Below are 21,571 nucleotides of genomic sequence, written 5' to 3'. Positions count from 1 at the left end.
AAATTTATTTGATAAAGAAAAATGAGTTCAACTTTACATTAAATTTTAATTTTAGAATTTTTATTTTCACATTGATGTTAAATCTAATAAATTTTATGTTTATATTTTGAGCAAGAACAAACTTAACATGTTAATGAAAATACAACACACTTGAAAAAAAGATACTACTAATTATGACTTATAACTTAAAAGAGTGCTAATACAATAATTCTTGCAACAAAAATTAATGTTCATCCATCCAAACTATAACCATAATCGTGCATTTGATGAAGCACGGAGTAGGTTGATTATAAAATTTTCAATCTTTGGGCATATAATCAAAATAGTTCAGACACATTAGAATCCATTACAACAACTCAAGTTCTCTTGTGCCAAAGATAAGTTGTCCGATAAATAGAATCAAAGTAGTTGAAGCATAAAAACTAGGCATTATCTCCCCCACCCGATCCCCACCTACGCCTTGCTATCTATGCTCATTGGTTCCGGTTCCTCACCGGCTGATTTCTGCCAAATCAAAGAAACAATAACAATCAATTACTCCATGAAGCATGAACAATCAAACCCAATCAAACCCATCGAATGCTATAGAGAAAGCCCTACTAGTTCCTGGATTGTTCAAGCGATTGAATACTTACACTAGAATCAACAGACTCCATTTTATTCATCTTGGCAAACATGTTACCATAAAATTTGGCTTCCTTCTTGTTATATTCCTTGATCTTCTCTTTCAAAACCTTGTATTCGAGCTTAACCTCCCTGATACCAAACAATAGTAAACACGTCATTATATACGACATTGACCTATGCCAAACTGGAACAAACAATTTATTTGTTTAACAGTTGGAGTTCAACAGATAAGAGATCAAGAAGGGAGAGCATTTGCTAATTAAGGCAAATTACCTGTTATCAGGATCAAGCTCAAGAGCTTTCTTAATATCAAACTCTGCCAAATCCAAATCTGCCAGATGGATGTATGCTTGAGCCCTTCTATAGAGGGCTTTCACATTTGCACTTTCTAATTCTAAAGCCTGCATGTTCATTACATGCAACAGTTAACATTGCTACAAGATCTAGCTATATATTATGAATGCAGTTATTCCAACCTTGGTGCACAATTTCTCAGCCTGCTTGTAATCCTTCAGTTTCAATTTGCAAGCAGCATTGTTCAGATTGCAAGCGACCTTCAATGCCTTAGACTGCTTTTTCTCCTCTTCACCAAAGGAAGAATCATACTCAATATACTTAACAGCCTGCATATACAATCACCGATAAAATACAATGTATAATAAAGCAGAAACTGAAACTTTCACAAGCCAATATATGCATTGCAATGCATACCTTCTCATATCTCTCAGAAGCTCTCACATATTTACCAGCCTTGAACAATACATTTCCTTCTTCCTTCTTTTTACCAGCAGCTTCAATCTTTTCTTGGTTGCTCATATCCCATGATTCTTTTTCCTGAAAAAGCAAATCACCAAAACCACTTTTAACATATTCCCAAATAGATATCTTACATATACACAACAAAGAACTTAAATCATACAAGCAAGCTGATCCATTTACCTTGACAAATGATACCAACTCAACTTCGTAGTATAAAGTTGAATTAGGGGGTACCAAAGCCAACTCCTGGTGTGACTCAGACGACCCAAAAGCATACTCAGGTGCAATAGTCAGCTGTGCTACTTCACCCTTTTTCATCTTCATCACAGCTCTATCAAGACCATCAATGACTTGCTCTGTCACAAAAATTTAAGCAGGGCAGCTTAGCTAAAATCATGAAACTGGAGTCAAGAGAGCAGTGAGAGGAATGGAGACTTCTGTTACCTTCATCTGTCTTGAACTCAAACAACTCTTCTCCTTCATTGTGACCCTTCTTCAAGAAGACAGTACCATCTTGCAATTTCCCAATCAATTTCACTGCCAAAAGGTATATAAAGATATAAATATTAAATAAGACATTTGCAGTATGTTGTATTGGGGAAAACTGAAATTTCTTTTTTCATAACTTAACACGAACCTTGGACGACAGCCCCCTCATTTGGGTGCTCATATCCCTCCCCTTCCTTCAAGATCTTTTTTATAACCTTCATGTCATCAGTGACCTCAGTCACAGTTTTCCACGAAACTAACTCTAGGGTAATGTGAAGTGTGGCATTTGGAGGCACTGCACCTTCAGCACCAGTGGCTAGCTTCCCCTTCTCACCAAAGCCATCTTTATCATAGTAAAATAGGTCACAACATCAGGGAAAGAGCCAAGCATATCCACTTTCATGCTAAGAGAATAATGAGAAAATAACTTACATTGTGGCTTAACTGTAAGAAGTGCCTTCTCCCCTTTCTTCATTGTCTTAATGGCTTTTGCAAATGCAGGACATAAGTGACCTGTTCACAGAGGAAGAAGCAACCACTAGTATTTAGGAATTAGAGATCATAAATTAGCGGGGAAATAAAATGTAGAAAAAGGGCATCCACGACACAAACCAGCCTTAACAGTGAACTCCACACCATCATCTTTTGCCACAACTGTGCCATCCTCAAGCTTCGCTTCATAGTTAACTGCATTTGAGATACAAACCCAGTATTAAACCTAGCTCAATCAAACAGTACCTCCCAATGATAGAAAATTTTTATTTTTATAATAAATATTAAAAGAAGGAACAGAATATGAATGTACCTAGCACTTCATCGAGGTCCTTTGGGTTCTCCCATTTGTCCCCTTTGGTAAGTATCTTCTTAAATATCCCCCCATCTTTACAAATGTCCTTGACACTTGTCCAAGATAGCAATTCGACATCAAACTGGAGGGTTGCCTTAGGAGGAATGGTTGGTGGTGAGCCAGACTCACCATATGCCAGGTCAGGAGGAATGGTAAAAATAGCATTTTCACCTTTCTTCATTGTCTTAATTCCTTCGTCCCATCCTTTAATAACTTGCCCTGCAATCATAAGAAGAAAGCAGAAATTTCATATTAAAGCGTAATGCCACTTCATCACAGTTTCTCACTTCAACAAGAAGATCACTAAAAGTCCAATACCATACTTAACAAAAAAAGGACTAAAATGGCACATCCTCTTCATGCTTTGGCACATCTTGAACTTAACAGATATCTTGCCCCTCAATCAGCCATAATATATTATCATCAAAAGACAAAAATTCATTGAATAGACCAAATTAAATACCATAAAAAGGAATGAAGAGGTATAAATAGTATACACACGAAACAAATCACCAAGATTCAAAGAAATGCCTTTATTACATTCCAAATATAGCAAGTTCAAAAAACGTATTCATAGGTAAAAATTTGAACAGCAGGAACACAAGTTTTATTTGAGAAACTCCCCATGGTTTTCATATAAATTCCAAAATTTTTAATGCATTTCCAGCAAAAGAAACAAAATTAAGTTAATTAATAAGTCAAAATAAAAAAGCATATTATTTATAAACACTGCTTTGAATTTATGTCTATTAACAGTGTAAAACACTAAAATCAAACTTATACTTTACAGAATAAGCTCATCATTTTCCTTCAAATTCGATTTACACCCGAAAAATTGCTCTAAGAACTTTCCAAAAGAGAAAGAGACGGTCTTCGTTACCTTGACCGAGAGTGAACTTGAAAGGAGTCCCTCTTTCACGGCTCGAATCGAACTGAGTTCCATCAAGCAACGTCCCCGTATAATGAACTGCAACAACAACAACAACCAATCAGAATCCAAAATATTTTCAAAACAGGAAAATTCTTTTATTTTTATTTTTATTTCCTTGTTTATAGTATAAGTTATACCTTCAACTTCGTCGCCGATTTCAGGCTTGTCCCAACCTTCCCCTTCCTTAACAAGCTTCTTCTTCAAGCCTTGCTTTCCGATCTCCTTTTCTTCTCCGACTTTCAAAATGGGAGTCTCGTCGGGAAGATCCATGTCATCGTTCATCAAATCCTCCGCCGCCGGAACATCGAAATCCTCATCCATCTCGAATCGAAGAATCTAGAGAGATAGTGAAAGTGAGCGCGTTAGAAACGAAGAAACGAGCGTTGTTGAGGAGCTTTGAGAATCGGAGAAGGGAAATCCAAGACAACTACACAGAGAGGGCCTTTTATGGAGAAGTGATGGGGGTTATGGCTTCTAGAGGCTTCCAAAAAAGGAGGGTTAGGGAGAAACTAGAGAAGAGATCAACCAACATATCGCAGTTGATTGATTGTTTTTGAAGGGTCGGGATGCTCCCACAGTTTCCATTCCCTAATTTAAAATTTTTATTTTTTATTTTCTTTCATCTTGTGTTTTATGTTTTCTTTCTTGGTTAACGATTGCATTAAATTTGTCATTGCTCATTATATTATTATTTATTAAATTTAGACATAGTAAGATTGCATTAAATTTCTCATTACTTACTATATTTAATATTAAATTTTACACTAACACAACAATTCGAAAACAATAAAAATTTTATTAAATGCGATAACATCACACAAAAACAGTAAAATTTATATGATTTAAAATTTTGACAAACATTAAAATTTTAACAAAACAATAAAAGAATTTAATAAAAATAAAAATATATATTTTAAATTTTATATTTAATGAATCATTACCAGAACGCAGCTGATTAAATTTAATTAAATTCTATTACTATTACATTTTAATTTTGTAAAATTTTTATTCTATTTTCATTTTATTAATTTTAAATAAAAATAACATAATTAAAATTTTTACTGAATATTTAGCTTATATGAACAAAAATTTCTATTAAATTCTAATTTTTGTTTAAAAATCAACAAAATAAAAAATATAATGATAAAATTCATGAAAATGTCACTTAAATATAATTTTGGATTAATGGGAGATGGCTATCTTCTAGCATCTCATAAATTTTGCTTTAAAAAAAGCTACCAGAATATATTTTTCTAAATCCCAGCCACAAGCCCTGGTGAGGTTGCCATCGCCTTTTGTAAAAGGAAAACAAACGTATAAAAAAAAAAAAAAAGCAGCTGATTCTCTGACTAGTGACCGACTATAGCTCATCTTCGCTTGTATCCCCTCCACTTGATGGCTTCCCATTGACTGCAACAAGCTCAGTATCAAATATTAGTGTTGCTCCACCTGAAAGTTTGGCAAAACCATAAATTTCTCATATTTTCTGGACAAAACAAGCGAAGCAGCTAAAGCAAAAGATTTGGTCATAATAGCATCATTCCTTCAATTACCTGGGATGGTGGGTGGCGAACCCTGTGCACCATAACCAAGCTTTGCAGGTATTTTTAACTTGCGCTTCTCACCGACACACATCCCAAGTAGCCCTTGGTCCCATCCTGCAAGGAACATATTTTTTTCAAGCATCAATGAACTTGCAATATAACAACCAAGATTCCAGTCATCAAGAAAATGAATCATTGTATGAGTTTTAGCCAAAAGGTGTGAGTGGTTGCTAGGGGGAACAAACCTTTGATTACTTGACCGCTACCAAGCTCAAACTCAATGGGATCACCCCTTTCAAAACTGGAATCGAAAACAGTTCCATCGGTGAGTTTTCCCTGCAAAAAGGAATGACAATTTATGTAAACCAAGAAACTCATTGGTATTAGTAGCATACAATTAATTCTAACCATTATGTTTGAGGGCAATATATTCTTAACCACAAATTTCACGAGTAATCAATTTCTTTTTTTCTTTAACCCTCTTCTAATGAGAGAAATAAAATGAATTAAAAATTGGAATAATGGCATAAGTAGAGGTATAAACGAACTGAATATGAAAGAACATGGCTATGTTAATGATCTATTCATTTACTTAACAAACCATGAATGTTGTTTGTAATCGTTTGTTAAGTTTAATAAACGAACATAAATGAACAGAAACGGAATATGTTCATAAACTGTTTATCGAACGCTATGTTAGTATTCACAAACAAACTTTGCTATATTCGCGATCTATTCGTTTAAGTAACAAACCTTAAAATGTTGTTTGTGATCGTTTGTTAAGCTTAAAAAACAAATATAAATGAACAGAAACCAAACATGTTTACGAATTGTTTGTCAAAGGTTCTGTTTGTTTACATCCCTAGGCATAAGCAAAAGGATATTAGAAACAGCTATAAGTCACAATAAGTAATGCCCAAAAAACTATCCACGTTGATGGCCGTTTACCATGAAATTTAAAAAGAAAACTAGACCAAATTCCACTTTTCAAAATCAAACAAGGGAACATGCTCGAGATGTTGAAACCAGTTGACATATAGCAATATAAACAATCAAATATTCATCATTTACTTTTGAGGGTCAAGCAATATATTACAAAACATAACATCCAGCTGAAACATACCCTATAGTGCACTTTGATTCTATCACCTTTATGAGCTTGAATGTCGCATGATTTGGGCTTATGCTGTGAATACAAAAGGAACATATAAAACAAAAGTGAGAAATAAATATATAGTAAGATCACAAACAAGGAAAAAGGGAACAAAAATAAAATAATATAATTCAGCTAATTCGGTTTTGTATAAGTCGGTTTGAAATTAACTGGACTGACTGAATGAACAACCCTACTAAAGAAACCATGGCCATTAAGAATGAAAAAAAACAATTACTACAACGGCGACCATAAAATTCTCCAAACAACAATATGTCATGCTAAAGCTAATTATAGATACATTTTACAAGGTTTGATTTATCTCAGATCAAATTACTATAACACTTTGAATAAGGGGGAAAAAAGAAAGGAAAAAAGATATGATAAGTAAAAATACCTTGACGCCGATCTGAAGCTCAGTCACATCAGCAGACTTCTTGGCAGACGCTGAAGAATTGAAGTGCAAAAAAAATGAAATCGATAACTAAAATTGTTCACAAATATTTAAAAAAGATGGAGATCGTTTTAGCAATTGATCAGATCTGGAAATTGTGAGACCGTACAATTGATTATCGAAAAATTGATCCGATAAGAAACCTACCAAATGTGAAAAGGACCAGCAGAAGCAGAATCGGAGCCATCTTCAACAAGCAATCGAAACTCATTTTGTCTCACTATCTCTGGACTTTCTCTGCATAAATTTTAGGGTTTCGATCATTATAAACAAACATGAGTGAAGAGACGATTGTAATGGGCTGAAATAGGCTTCTTCTTCGATTCTTTGGAGGCCTTATTTTTATGTTACGGCCCGTTTTAGAAGTCCAATAGTTCCCTCGCCATTTTTTTTATTTTTTAAATTTATTGTTAAAATAGTAATATATTAAACATAAAATTGCATGTTATAAAATAATTTACAATCAATAAATTACATATTATCATGTAAAATTTATTTTAAGGATAAATTTTGTCATATTAATATAAAATTACACATGAATTAAAAGTAAAAATGACAATGAAACAAATATTCGTTATTTTTTACATATCAATATTTAAATTTATTTAATATTTATAATATTGAATTCGTTTAAATTTAATATTATTATCAAAATTAAAATACTTTTAAATAAGTATAATCTATTTAAATATCTGAATATGTTAATTTAATTTTTTTGTTAAAATATAAAATAAATAAAAATTTAATTTAAAATTTAAAATTACTCTTAATTAATAATAATAAAATTTTATTTTTAAGATTCAAAACTTTTTACAAATATAAAATTTTATATACTTTACGTATTTAAGCAGATAACAAATTTAAATACGAAATTTAAATATTTATTGTTATTCATTAAAATGTAAATATATTTAAATATTATATATTTTAAAAATATTATTTGCATTCATTTTAAATCTATCACGAATAATAAATTTTTTATTTAAATTTATTAATTATTATTTTTAATTATTAAATTTTAATATAAACAAATCAAATAATGACAAATATTTATTTATTGTCTATTATTATCTCTATCAAAAGACATTTGATATGCTCAATCTTGAAATCTATACCAATATTTGCTCAACTAATATCTTGATAATGCCCTCTTAATTTTCTTCTCCTTTCCCTGCAATTCCCACTTTATTTTATCACTTCCATAAAAAGGATAAAATTTTAATAAAAATTATAAATAAATTTAATAAAATAAAAAATATATTTTATATTTTTATATCATAAAAAGTTAACATATAATTTTTATATAAAATTTGATATAAATATATAAATTTTTAATATTTTTCAAAATACAAATTCATAATTACGACGTTAAAAAAAATTCATCAAAACCTTATCCAAATAGCATTTTTCAAGCTAATAACCAAACATAAAAGCCATAAAAACTATAAGCCTCTCCCTCAATTTCTGCAGATTCTCTCTGGGATTCCCCTTCACAGTTGATGGACCATAGCCTCTGCCTCCACAAAGCCCCTTCTCTGTCATGTTTTTTACCATCCGCCGTCAAAAATTCCCAGGAGTGCCGCGTATTTACCTCTCGTAATTCACCTCCCAACTTCAGTTTTACTCACCGGAGACCACTCGAGACTGGCTTTACTTCTACTGCTTTCAATAGTCGGAAGGTACCATCGGTGAAAGCGAGCGCCGGCGCTAGCCACTGCGACTTTGGCAGCCTGAACGTGCCGCTTGAGCCAAGGTCAGCTTCGGGGAAGTTCTTAAGCAGTGTTCTTCAGAACCAACGACAGTTCTTCCACTTCGCAGCCGCCGATGAACTTAAACAACTCGCTGGTGATCGTGACGCCGCTGTAACTCGTATGATTCTCAGCTCGGATTCTGATGAAGCCTGTCTCCACAGGTTTGTGTAACAGTTGGTTTTTTTAGTATATACTAAAAAATTCTGTAATTTTTATCTGTTCTTTAAAGGGTTTGTTTATGTTGATAAGTTGTGACTTGGGAAGCTTTAATTTTGTTCTAATGATGATTGGCATGTTTGTTTTGGTGGAATAGAGGTTTTATTATGTGATGGGTCTAGTTTAATAGACCATGTGTGGAAAAAAGCCAGCTTTGATTTTACAGTGATGCCAAATTGATTTCAACCAAGTTCAAATACCTTAGACCTTGGGATGTCAATCCAAGAATATTTTGAATTGAATTGAAATCGAATTATATGAATAGTATGACTTGTTATTATCATTTGTACACTTGATCTACCAAATAGAAGTCTCTTTTGATTCATGGGTTCTTTTGGTTACTTACAATCTGAGAAGAAACTCATGAAAATTGCATGGACTTCAAGGTCATTAATATGGATCAGTCATGATATTAAATTTTGGTAGAAGAAGGATCAGATATATGAGTCTCTTGTATGGCTTTGTGCTTTATAGATGTCATTGTCCATAATACTTTGTAGATTAACTGATTCTAAGGCTATGCTAAGCCTTTTGTTTAAGAAAAGTTGTTTGACCAAAAATTTTCTAGGGTCATATTGGTGTTACATATGGTATTTGGCTTTATCTCTTGGTTGGCATTGCAACTCATGTCTTTGGGAATTTGTGAATCCATTTAAAATGCTTAACTTTTTCAAATTTTTTCATTTGTTTTGCAGTCATTTTTTGTGGATATCCACCATGCTTATCGACTTCTATCTGTTGTAATACTTGGCTACTAAAGAAGACATGTATTTTCTTTCCACAATGCATGAGGATATGTTCCTACTTAAATATTCCCAACTAATGCTCTAGTTGAAGCAAAGTTACTTGGCAAAGATGAAGCAATGCCACATTTCATATTCAGATAAGGCTGCTGAAAGTCACTCCTATGTGATGTGAAAATCACAAACACTGGTTGTCTCATCTTTGCCAAGGCGCAAACAGGCTTTTTTCATTCTGTTATGAGTCCCAAGGCTGAACAAATTAACTATTGAAGCTAACTTTTTAATTCTTTGCCTTGTTCCATTAGCTGAGGTCATTCTATTTCATTTGCAATTTTAAGCTATGAAGAACTTGAGAAACTTACTCATATTTATAAACAGATAAAAACTGCTCATTTCATAGAAGTTTCACAAAGGCACACTACTAATGGGTTTCAACAAGTGTTAAGTTCCCTTAACTCTAATGCAATTAAACATTGTCCAATAATATAATGGAAGTACGTGAAAGTGTTGGTTACATGCTTACTGGTTACTGCTTCCCCTGTTTCTATTCTTGTTGAGTACAGAGTGCAATAAATAATTTTGATTATATAATGATTCATCTGAACTTTGGAGTGCTATTTAGACTATTGCTGATTTCTTCTTTCTTCCCATAATCATTTTATTAGCAATTGGTATATCTTTTTTTTTTTTTCCTTTAAAGCTCATACTGTGATCATAAGTTAACTTGTTTGTACTTGTTTGTTTGTAGAACTCTTCTGTTGGCTTGGATTAGAAAAGAAGTTTATTGTATTTTATGTTTTATAGTGATATCAATTAGACTTTCTGGCATGATGGCATTGTCTTCTGCTGGAATGGAGCTCTGCAAATCCCTGGCTTGATACATTTTACGATGCACCCAGGCGATGGTGGTAATAGTATTAACCACCAATGAAGTACGTGTTGTTTTATCTGGCAATATTATCACTCTAATAAATGAGCTGCCATTGGAATACCTCTAATTTTGTATGTTGGATCCTTGACTCTATGGATGTTTAATATAATAATCTCTTTAGTTTTTTTTCTTCTTTTGACATAATTAGATTTTCCTAAATGCCAGAAGGATTGCTTAACTGAAAGAGAACGACTGCCAAGCTGCTGTGGAAGATGTCATGTATATGTTAATCTTCTAAAAATTCTCTGAAATCAGAGTACCATTGGTTCCAAGGCTCTCCAGGTGCATTTACAATGGTAGACTTGAGATATGGCCTTCAAAAGATTGGGAGCTAGAGTCCATCCATAGCGTTGAGGTTTTGGAGATGGTTAGGGAACGTGTCAGTACTGTTATTGGCTTGAGGGCAAACTCCAGTGTCACTGACAATTGGGCTACTACTGAGATCCAGCGGCTCCATCTAGGGCGACTTTATGCAGCCTCCATCTTGTATGGTTATTTCTAAAGTCTGCTGCCTCTAGACACCAACTGGAACGATGCCTAACTTTGGCTTATCAAGACTATCTGAGTCATATGAACTCTCTTCAGTTTCTAGATCTTTTGCATTGCAGATTTAGGAGTCTGGTATTTGGCCATGTTAGTGACATGCAATCCATTTCGTTAGGTCAAGGTTCAGGTACACAGAGAAAGAATCTTGAAGAATTAAGGTGTTATGTGATGCGATTTGATCCTGAGACATTGCAGAGGTGTGCCAAACTGAAATCAAAAGAGGCTGTAAATTTGATCGAGAAACACAGCTATGCACTCTTTGGGGATGAGCAAACAGGTAAGCTGGAGACAGGTGAGGTGATTCTGACTTCTTTTTCAAGCCTGAAGAGGTTAGTTTTAGAAGCAATTGCCTTTGGTTCTTTCCTTTGGGACATAGAAGAATATGTTGACACCATTTATAAGCTAAAGGACAACTGATTAGGGACAAGGGGAAGTTATAGCAGTTAAGTGAAGTCTCTTTGTACAGAGGAGTTAAGACTTTCTGCTTCATTGCTTTAGTTTGCAAGAACCCAGCAATTCACTTTGTATAATTATAAGTTGGTATTACAAAATAATGTACAGTATAAAACTTTTCTACTGTCTCTCAAATGCAATGGTGGAGCAATAACCAGTTAGTGAGATCATTTTACTTGTTTTCCATGTGGTTTGTACTCCATTAATCAATATATATATATATATATATATATATATATCATCTCAATCTTCTCATACTCGTAAGTTTTTGATATTATATTTGTTAAATTTTAATATATCATTCTTTGTGTTTGCCAAATGAAATTTTTTTATATGAAAAAGCCATAACTAAAAAAATTTTAAAAAAAAATTACAGGCATTAAGATTGGATTGCCGGAGACTCGAAGAATCTCAAAATCTGCTAAATATCCTTAAAGATGGCTGAAGGAAGAAATGAAAATTTTAAATTAAATTAAATTATGACTGGCAAATCACCTACTACGACGATCTTAGATTCTGCATTTCCTCTGATCTCCTACCATCCGGCCAAGATAAAAGAAAGGTATCAGCCACGTGGCAAACATAAAACCTTCCATTGTTTCGTATCCAGAGATTTCCTCCGAAATTGTTGGAATAGGGGTATGTCCGTCAATTTATCCATGTGGACTCCATTTGCATGGTTACCCTCATTCCAAGTTTTAAGTTACTCGAGTCTTAAAACACAGCTTCAGTTTTATCTCCTCTCACAAAAGACAAAAATGGCAGAGAATCTGATGCATGCCGTTCAATATGTTAGTTATGGCGGAGGAGCTGCCGGTTTGAAGGTAATCTACTCGATTCTGATCGAGTGTTACAGTCTTTTGCTTGCTTGCTTTTTCTTTCATTACCATTTATCTTCTTAATTTTCATCATCCAATTAGTAATAAATTTTGATAAAAAGAATCAAGATATTTGTAAGAGGGGCAGGCATTAGAATACTGGAATTTCTTGAATGGAAAGAAAATAATGGTATAGTTAAGGATTTGCTCTTAAGGGTATGAGATATTGACAGCGAATTGTGGTAACATATTTTTGCAAATGTATTTCCAGCATTTTCCTGCCCTGTTGAACTTCAAAAATTGACAGAGATTTGATGTCATAACGACTGTGAATTTTATGCCTGTTGCATTGCAGCATGTTGAAGTTCCGATTCCCACTCCAAACCAAGATGAACTTTTGTTAAAACTGGAGGCAACAAGTCTAAATCCTATTGACTGGAAAATGCAGAAAGGGATGCTGCGGCCATTTTTACCTCTCAAATTCCCCCACATACCTGGTACTTTGCTTTTCTCTTTATTTTACTCGGCGAGTGGTATTTGTGTTGGGTTAATATTTTTCATCAATTTAGGACTTAAAGAAATAAAATTATCAGTTTGATACTTGAACTTTCATTCTGTCGACATTATCGGCTAGGTTCTCAAGTTACATCTGTCTTCCAATTCCAAATCTGGGTTTTTCTCACTATGCCAAATTTGACATTATTAGTTAGTCTCTTTGTCAACCAGTTGTGGTTACGTTATAGTAATATATGGGATCACATTGTCATGGAATTAGTGTTTTCAAAGCATAAAGATTTAATATCTCAAAAGCAAACTTGGTTCGCTGTCATATATCATTTGCAAATTATATTGAAAGTACTAACTTTAAATCAGCAGTAACCATTGCAGTTTTCTTTCTGCTAACATCTTGATTGCGTCTTTTCATTCATTGGCTAAAGAACTTTTATTGGACCAGGCACTGATGTAGCAGGACAAGTCGTAAAGGTTGGACCAGGAGTCAAGAATTTCAAAGCTGGGGATAAAGTTGTGGCCATGCTTAGCCCTGCTGTAAGTAGTCATTCTTATTCTTCTGGGGTTTTTTTTTTTTTTTTTTCTTCTTGTTAAAATTTTCAACAGGACTGAAGTCCAATCTAGCAGGCTCTCCACTAAAGAGACATTATCATATCATATCGTATTAATGTGAACAACTGGCTATTTTTAGATACAAGTTGTGGGGTAGCATGTTATTAATCATTCTAAGAATAATCACAAAAGGATATTTCTTCATGAAGAGTGGAAGAAGCATTAGCAATATACTAGCATAGTAGATAAAGATTCGGTGGCATTTGTGTTTTTGGGTATTAGCCCAAGCAACTAATTGGTGCTGAAGTTGGGTAGGACTTTAGTGCAAACTCAATATTCTTGAAAAAAAAAAAAAAAAAAAAGAGGAAAGGGAATTCCTTGTAGCCAAATGATCCACTTCAGAATCTAATAATGGAAGAACACTAGTAAATCATAAACCCCATATAAAGTATTTTCAAGGACCGGTGCTCGCTTTTTTGCTCCAAATGAACCTTGTTAATCTTCCTTTTCTTACTGACCTTAGTTAACTCTACCGGGCATTGCCCTGCTTGCCTGTTTGGATGAATCAAAGTAATGAAAGTTTTGTGTCCTATCATCCCTAGAATTTGAAATACTGTTATATTGCTTATTGTGGTTTGCTTTTCCTCATTGATAGAAAGATTATCTCTTTAAATGGTACGCCTTTCTTTGAAAACATTCGGCTTTCCAGTTTTGCTTGTGCTGATGTTGTTGCTTGAGGGAAATGCATGCATGTTAGATGTTCCATGGGCTATTTGTTGGTTCAAGCTATAGGAACTTTCCCAGACCCATATTTTTTTGTGCCTTCTTACTATCTTTTGTCTATGTGACAATCATTTCTGAGGATATTATTAAAGTGAGCCAGTGATATGGTGATTTTATCTTCTGCTTTCTATTATCATGAGCAATTCAGCATCATTTATGTCATTTGCTACGGCCATATTCTATTATGAATATATTTTACAATGACAGACTGGAGGTGGACTAGCTGAATTTGCTGTGGCTAATGAGAGTTTGACAGTTGCAAGGCCACCACAAGTATCAGCTGCTGAAGGTGCAGGTTTGCCTGTTGCTGGCCTCACAGCTCACCAGACACTTACCCAGTCTGCTGGAGTTAAGCTTGATGGAAGCGGCCAGAAAGTAAACCTCCTGATTACTGCTGCTTCAGGTGGCGTAGGTCAATATGCGGTTCAACTAGCAAAGCTTGGAAACACAAATGTGACAGCCACTTGTGGGGCTCGGAACATGGATTTTGTCAAGAGCCTGGGGGCCGATGAGGTTCTTGACTACAAGACTCCTGATGGGGCGGCTCTGAAGAGCCCATCTGGTCGCAAATATGATGCAGTGATCCACTGTGCAGTGGAAACTCCTTGGTCTACCTTTGAGCCTAATTTGAGTGGGAATGGGAAGGTAATAGATATTACTCCTGGTCTTAGTGCTTTCATGACTTTTGCCCTGAAAAAGCTTACATTCTCCCAGAAGCAGCTGCAACCGGTGCTTTTGATACCTAAGAAAGAGAACCTTGATTATCTTGTTAAGTTGGTGAAAGAAGGAAACCTTAAGACAGTAATTGATTCAAAGCATCCCCTAAGCAAGGCTCAAGACGCTTGGGCTAAGAGCATTGATGGCCATGCCACTGGGAAGATCATAGTGGAGCCTTGAGTTTATGAAGATAAACTTGATACTGTAATTTTATACAATTCTGCAAGTGCGGTTGCTTATGGGCCATGTTTATATTCATAAGCATTCACTATTTCGAACAATGCAGATGATGGCGTAAGTGTACATCATGTCTTTTGCTGGTAATAAAAAATATGATGTTTGGAGGTCATGTTGCTGAAAGTTTATCGTGTTTCGTTACCAATTGCAGATGATACCATGGATGATTAGGATTTTTGAAAATAATGTTTATGAAATGTATGTTTAAGATTATACTCTCGATGTTCAGCAGTATTTTCTGCAGCACTTTCTCACCATGCAGATTATAAGAGAACAAAATAAAAAATAAAAGAGTGAGAAATTTAAATCTTAACACACACACATACATATATATATATATATATATATATATATATATATATTATATTTGGAGAAATTTAAAAAAAAAAAAGGTATGACCAGAAAGTAATAATAATGGAACTAATGGCTCACCCCTGAAATTTATCTGGGAGGATTTATGCTACAGAGAGTAAGAACAAAAAAAATTCTCAATTTCGCGTGGAATTCCTGCCACCAATAATCAATCGGAACATAGCCAGGCTGCCTTTTGGTAATCCATGAAGAAAGTATACACTATAAATTGTACCATTTTCTGCACTGCTGCAGACTGAAAAAGCATGAACTGAGGCAAAGAATGACAACATCCAACTCTGAAAAAGAACTTCAGGTTATGACTACAACATTCCAGATGTAGGAACCTTTGGAATGCTCTGGAAAAACATAGCCCTAGCAGCAGGATCGGTTGAAAATCGACCAAGCACAGCAATAGTAGCTGTGTTACTGCCAAACTTCTCAATCCCTCTAGAGATCATGCAGGTGTGATTTGCCTCCACAACTACCATGATATCTCCACCTAAGATTGGTGAAACTGTCTCTGCTATTTGCCTGGTGAGTCTTTCTTGCACTTGGAGCTTGAAACCATAAAAATGTACTATTGACTGCAAAAGGGACTTTCCAATGGGATTGAATCCTTCAGGGCAGAAGTATCCAATATGGACAACACCATGAAAAGGAAGTAGATGATGCTCACATTGAGACCAGAATGATAGGTTCAACTCTGAATGCATCTCTTCGTTATTGTGGGAGCAGACTTCCCCACTAGGTTTAAGAAGATCTGTTCTGCCGCATGCAAAGCCATTTAGCTTCATCTCCAACTTTGTATTCTGAAAGTTCATCAACCACCTCACAAAATGGCTAGGAGTTTCTACAAGCTCTTTCCTTAATGGATCTTCACCCAAAGATCTGAGTATTGAAACTACTGCAGCAACCATTCCAGGGTTGGGTGCTACAAGCTCAGAGGAAATTTTAGCAACAGAGGAAGAATAGGAAGGGCACCAACTTTGTTTCGTAGAGTCCCTAGTTAGAATTTTCTCCACAGTTACACCTCTGAATTTCAAAAGACCCAGAAAATCACTCCAAACATCAGCATTTTCATTTTCGAAAACCCCTGAGCCTGAAGACACCAGCACCTTTATCCATCCTTGATGCTTTGAGTCAAGAAAGACCGACCCCAGATTTGGAAAATGAATGTGCAAACACTGGAGTATCACAGCAACCCCTGCTGGCTTAATTCCATGTTGCAGAGCTGAACATACTTCATCTGCTAGACGTTGTGGGTCTTGCAGTCGTTTTGCAAAAACATCAGCTACTCTAGAGAGTTTGCTTAATCCTACAACCCGCTGACCAGATGGCACATAACCTACATGACACTTAACCTGAAATGGGAGCAAGCACGACTCACAGTATGAGAACAGGTCAAGATCTCGAACAATCACAAGCCCACCTGCTCCTCCGGCATGTCCAACTCCATCATGCAAACCCACTTCAGGGAATAAAGCTCCCTGAACAATATCCTTGACTTTCTGTTTGTAACCTGAAAAATGTAACAGAAAAGTCTCGATCAAAACTTCGCACAATATCTGAGATTTCGATAACATAGATAAATACATATACATGTATGTGAACAAACAATATGTTCATGTGTAAGAAGTGCTGATAAAGAGGAAAGTAGACAAATTCTTATACAAATAAATAATCACTGGCAAAAGAACCTTATTATACAAGCTTCAAAATCTTCATACAAACAGCATAAAATCTTGTATACTAAGGTCTGTATTGGGGCCCAAAACTTGCAAGATGAGCCAAAACATACTTAATCAATCAACCCCCAACATACTTATACTTTAAAAATCCTTCCCTTTCATTTGTTTACTTTGGCCTTTTTCTAGCCGGCTAAGTCCCATGCAGCAAAAAAGTAAACTATTACATGAACACCATTTGCCTGTTGGTTTAACGAAACTGACAAGACCTTGAAACAGGACCAAATAGAAGAAAAAACAACCTTGGCTTATTGATTGGGTATTATGAAACGAAACTAAAGAAAGAGCATAGTGCAGATCAGTCCCACCACCATAGAAGATAGTGATAATTTGCTAGCAATATAAAAATCAACAACATTCTTCAACAGGGTCAGCATATTATAAAAACATGCGGATCTTAGAGAAATTACCGTAATTACTATCATATATAACAAGAATCAAGGGGGAAAAAGCTAGTTTTAGGAAGAAAAATAATAAAAGCACCTCTTGTTCCTTCTCCAAGTGCCTTAGCAACACGGAAAGGAGTTTTTTTAAGACCTTCTCTGTTGACATCTTCACCCAAGCCCTGCAACAGAACTTTCACAGCATCCTCAATAACTATAGTCTCTGGCTCTTTCTCCAATCCCGGGTCACTTGCATCCAGCTTCATTCCATTCTCAAGCTCAACACAGAAATGGCCTCCATCCAAAGCACCCATTGACAGAACCCAAAAAAAAAAGCACCTATTTTGATCTAAATTAAAGAATAAACTAATGAAAACCCAAAGCTTGAAACAATCCAAAATCCACCAGACAATCAGAATGTTAATTCAAAATACAATTTTTGATAAGAAACTTGCAATATCCGACGAACCCAGATGCAAAAACATAAAAGAAAGATACGAATAAAGACAGAGCTAGAGATAAGCTGAGGAAATCGAGGCAGAGGAGGGGGCGAAGGGAAGGGATACGTAGGGTTGCCCTTGGTCTTTGAATTGTGTGGATCTTATCCTCTATTTTATACTAAAATTTTCAATAAAAAAAATGACAAAATCTCTTTTTTCACATTTGGGAAGTGAGGGGTGGAACCCACTACGAAGAGCTGTTCTTTGTAGGGGAGTGCCAAATCTATCTCGCCAGCCCCAGCCGACTCTGTTACGCCTGGAAAAAGACAATGAGGAAGAACGGGAGAGAGAGAAAGAGATGGTTTGGTTTTTCGACACCTTTAAAATTAATTTTAAGGCAAAATTTAGAGTTTGGTTTTTTACCATTGGACACAATGACAGTGATGTAACAAAAAAAAAAAGTGTGTGGGTTGGTCTTCGATGCGGCGATTGTGTTTTTTTATAATATAAAATATTAAATTTTATATATTTATATTATATTTTATATAAAAATTATATATTATAATTTATAAAAATATAAAAATATTTTTAATTTAATTTAATTTTTATATAATTTTTATTAAATTTTAAATTATATTATTTTTATATTTTTATTTATATCGTATCTCTACTGTATATTTTATATTTTGAGATACGAGTCAAATGATGGATGCGGCCAAACTAACAAATGGTAGGTGAGGAGATGTTGGAACATCTCACCAACCCAGCAACCGAACCGAACCGGATCTTTGCATGTTCAGAGGAAGATGCTATTTTTATAGCTTTCTAGGCTCATTGTGGCTTTTGGAGCCACTCGAGGGGTATGGGCCAATTTTGGCTAAAAATGATTTCATGGTCATTGCCCAATTTTTTTTTTTTTTTGTAAATTTATGTAAATTTAATATTTCGTATTATCATATTATATTTTATATCAAATATAATTTTATATATGATATAAATATAATATAATTATTTAAAAGATATGAATAATTTAAATATTATTATGATATATTTATTATATATGTTATATATTATATGATATAATTAATATATTTAAAATTAATTTATATTAAAATAATATAATTATATATGAATAATATAATTAAACATAATTAATTTTTTTATTTAAACAAAAAATATCATTTAAATTAGTATTTAAATAAAAATTTATTTTAAAATTAAATATTTATAATTTATTTAAATACCAAAATAATATGATAAATATGATTATTAATTTATTTTTTAAATAAATTAAAATAATTTTTAATTTTTTATGTTATAAACAATACTATATCTTAACCGTATCATTACTGTTCAACATAAATATGATATAAATAATGTCGCATCTTAACCGTGTTGATACGATCAATACATGAAATACGATTACACTAAATTCATACATAATTTTTTTCGTATCGTTTTCATATTATATTTAAAATTATTAGATTTAATTCAATATAAAAAAATTTAATATTATGAATGATTTTTATTAATATAGCAAAATATTTAATGTATATTTTAAAAATTTTAATACAATATTTAAATTATGAATTTATTAAATAATATAATATTTATTTTTAACGTTATTAATTTTAAATAATAATATTTAAAGATCAAATAATTTTTTATATCATATTAATTAATAAATTTATAATTCAATTATTATAGTAAACATTTTTAAAATTTAAATATCTAAATTATTTTACTATAATTTAACAATTATTGGTTACATTATAAAAAAAAAAGAAAAAAGAAAAAAGAAAAGAGATTGCTCTAGATGAGAAAAACTAAAAAAAAAAAAAGTTACCGGTAGGCCTAAAATGGAAGCAAACATCCAACAAAAACAGCATGCTTACTATCAAGATTTTGAATGATTGATGATTATTTAATGATAATGATAGAATGCAATGCTGATTTTGGCTGCTTTTAATGCTTTAAAGGGCATGGATTCATTCCTACTCAATCTTTTGCCTTTACCATCACTCCAAATTGTTGCTTACTATATGGAGCAATAGGTAAGCAAAATATAAATGAAAGCAACAAATTATCTTAACCAACAACAAGTATATATATATATATCAATTTAATTAATTTATATAATTATTATTTTTAAAAATAACATGATAGTGCTTTTTGTATCTTGAGTTTTCGTAAAATAATTATAATTTGACATCATAAATAAGTAATAAAAACCAACACAAATTACTAAAATTTAAATTTTAGATGTAAAATATTTAAATTCGAGTTGTTATAAATTTTTATTGATAGTTTATATTCAAATTTTAGTTTAAAATATCATTTAATTTTATTTAATATATGTATAAAGGATTTTAAAAATTTTGAGATCAAGATTCTCAAGTTTTTATTATCATTTATTTAAATTTAATAATTTAAAATATGATATAAAAATAAAATAAATAATAAAATTTAAAAATTATATACAAATTTAATAAAATTAAAAAATTTTGTGTCGATTTCTCAACCACTGAAGAAGAGGTCAGGTTTCAATCAAAGTCGAATCGATGCCTTGTGTTAATGCACCGGAGTAGTTTTCTCAACAACCACGTTTTTCTTTTTGATTTATAACAATGTGCCGTTCTTATTTGGTACGAGACTTCGATTGAGTGAGGGCCAAGATATTTCCACAAAGATTTTACGTCAAAGTCTGGTGTTTTAAATTCATGGATCTTGGACTTTGCTTTGTTTTGTGACAACAAACTCCATGTCCATTTGATGATTTACCTAATGCGGCCACCAAAGTCTTCATGGTTGGTGACAATTTGACAGAACCATTCAATTCAAATGCCACCGAACTTAAAGGTTTTTTTTTTTTTTCAAAAAAGGTGGAAGATTTTTTTATGAAGTTTAATCACGACATGATATGATAAAATAATATTATAAATAAAATTATATTAAATAATATTATTTTATTTTTATTTAATACGTGTAAAAATTAAAATAAAATAATTTATTTATTAATTAAAATTATTTTTTTCTTTACCTTTTGGTATAATGATTAAGGAAATTTTGTAAAGGCATAGAGATCTTGGTTTCTAACTAAAGTCTTCTCCATTATTTCCCCCTTTACAAGGGCTATGTCCTCCTTTGAACAAAAAAAAAAAAATCTTCCCTAATCATTCATATAATTTTTAAATATATAATAAGATATATAAATATAATCTTATGGATTAAAAAATAATTATTTTCACTTAAAAATAATTGAATAATTTTATATCAAAAAAATAATTAATTTTTCTGTAATTTTATCTTTTTTTTTTAAATACAGACTAAATATAATATAAAATGATTATTATTTTATTATATCCATCATCTAATGCATCAAACATTATCTTAAATTGTGTTATCCTAAACTTAATAACTATATGCAATGTGTCAACTAAAACATAATGATTATTAATTCGATTAAAAGTTCGATTAATCATATAATTAGCATAAAAATTTACTTCTTTAAATATATGTTAGATTTTACAACTCTAATCTCTTTCAAAAAATTTGTTGAGACTAATGAATAATATGAAAAAAAAATTT

At 32.7% G+C, this 21,571-nt stretch overlaps 4 protein-coding genes and 1 pseudogene across 6 annotated transcripts; 2 read left to right on the top strand and 3 right to left on the bottom strand.

The window, feature by feature from the left end:
- Positions 1–150: 150 nt before the first annotated feature.
- LOC111283686 (peptidyl-prolyl cis-trans isomerase FKBP62-like) lies at positions 151–4,073 on the bottom strand. The gene is made up of 13 exons (XM_022872263.2): positions 3,791–4,073; positions 3,603–3,689; positions 2,681–2,941; positions 2,488–2,562; positions 2,308–2,388; positions 2,024–2,218; positions 1,831–1,923; positions 1,567–1,742; positions 1,339–1,461; positions 1,104–1,250; positions 901–1,028; positions 636–756; positions 151–504 (listed from the first exon to the last, which is right to left on the bottom strand). The coding sequence occupies exons 1-13, from the start codon at positions 3,972–3,974 to the stop codon at positions 454–456; spliced, it is 1,722 nt and encodes a 573-aa protein (XP_022727998.1). The 5' UTR covers positions 3,975–4,073; the 3' UTR covers positions 151–453.
- A 739-nt stretch (positions 4,074–4,812) lies between these two features.
- LOC111283507 (peptidyl-prolyl cis-trans isomerase FKBP15-1-like) lies at positions 4,813–7,107 on the bottom strand. The gene is made up of 6 exons (XM_022872099.2): positions 6,952–7,107; positions 6,748–6,797; positions 6,321–6,383; positions 5,443–5,533; positions 5,207–5,311; positions 4,813–5,102 (listed from the first exon to the last, which is right to left on the bottom strand). The coding sequence occupies exons 1-6, from the start codon at positions 7,013–7,015 to the stop codon at positions 5,014–5,016; spliced, it is 462 nt and encodes a 153-aa protein (XP_022727834.2). The 5' UTR covers positions 7,016–7,107; the 3' UTR covers positions 4,813–5,013.
- Positions 7,108–8,210: 1,103 nt separating this feature from the next.
- Positions 8,211–11,627, top strand: LOC111283506 (UV-B-induced protein At3g17800, chloroplastic-like; annotated as a pseudogene). Its single transcript, XR_016341066.1, has 2 exons — positions 8,211–8,716; positions 10,611–11,627. The product of XR_016341066.1 is annotated as a UV-B-induced protein At3g17800, chloroplastic-like (transcript).
- A 131-nt stretch (positions 11,628–11,758) lies between these two features.
- LOC111283508 (chloroplast envelope quinone oxidoreductase homolog) lies at positions 11,759–15,171 on the top strand. Of its 2 annotated transcripts, XM_089758733.1 has the most exons (6): positions 11,759–12,083; positions 12,210–12,268; positions 12,618–12,759; positions 13,218–13,309; positions 14,315–14,752; positions 14,822–15,171. In XM_089758733.1, the coding sequence occupies exons 1-6, from the start codon at positions 11,924–11,926 to the stop codon at positions 15,002–15,004; spliced, it is 1,074 nt and encodes a 357-aa protein (XP_089614859.1). In that variant the 5' UTR covers positions 11,759–11,923; the 3' UTR covers positions 15,005–15,171. The 2 variants fall into 2 exon arrangements, with proteins under 2 accessions (XP_089614859.1, XP_089614858.1); XM_089758732.1 differs by having other exon boundaries at positions 14,315–15,171.
- Positions 15,172–15,456: 285 nt separating this feature from the next.
- LOC111283766 (GTP cyclohydrolase 1-like) lies at positions 15,457–18,366 on the bottom strand. Its single transcript, XM_022872386.2, has 2 exons — positions 17,644–18,366; positions 15,457–16,934 (listed from the first exon to the last, which is right to left on the bottom strand). The coding sequence occupies exons 1-2, from the start codon at positions 17,855–17,857 to the stop codon at positions 15,736–15,738; spliced, it is 1,413 nt and encodes a 470-aa protein (XP_022728121.2). The 5' UTR covers positions 17,858–18,366; the 3' UTR covers positions 15,457–15,735.
- Between the last annotated feature and the right edge of the window lie 3,205 nt (positions 18,367–21,571).

The sequence above is a fragment of the Durio zibethinus genome, chromosome 3 (genome assembly GCF_047325235.1).
Source record: "Durio zibethinus cultivar Kanyao isolate XHJ-2024 chromosome 3, ASM4732523v1, whole genome shotgun sequence".
NCBI lineage: Eukaryota > Viridiplantae > Streptophyta > Magnoliopsida > Malvales > Malvaceae > Durio > Durio zibethinus.
This window is presented reverse-complemented; position numbering and strand designations above follow the sequence as displayed.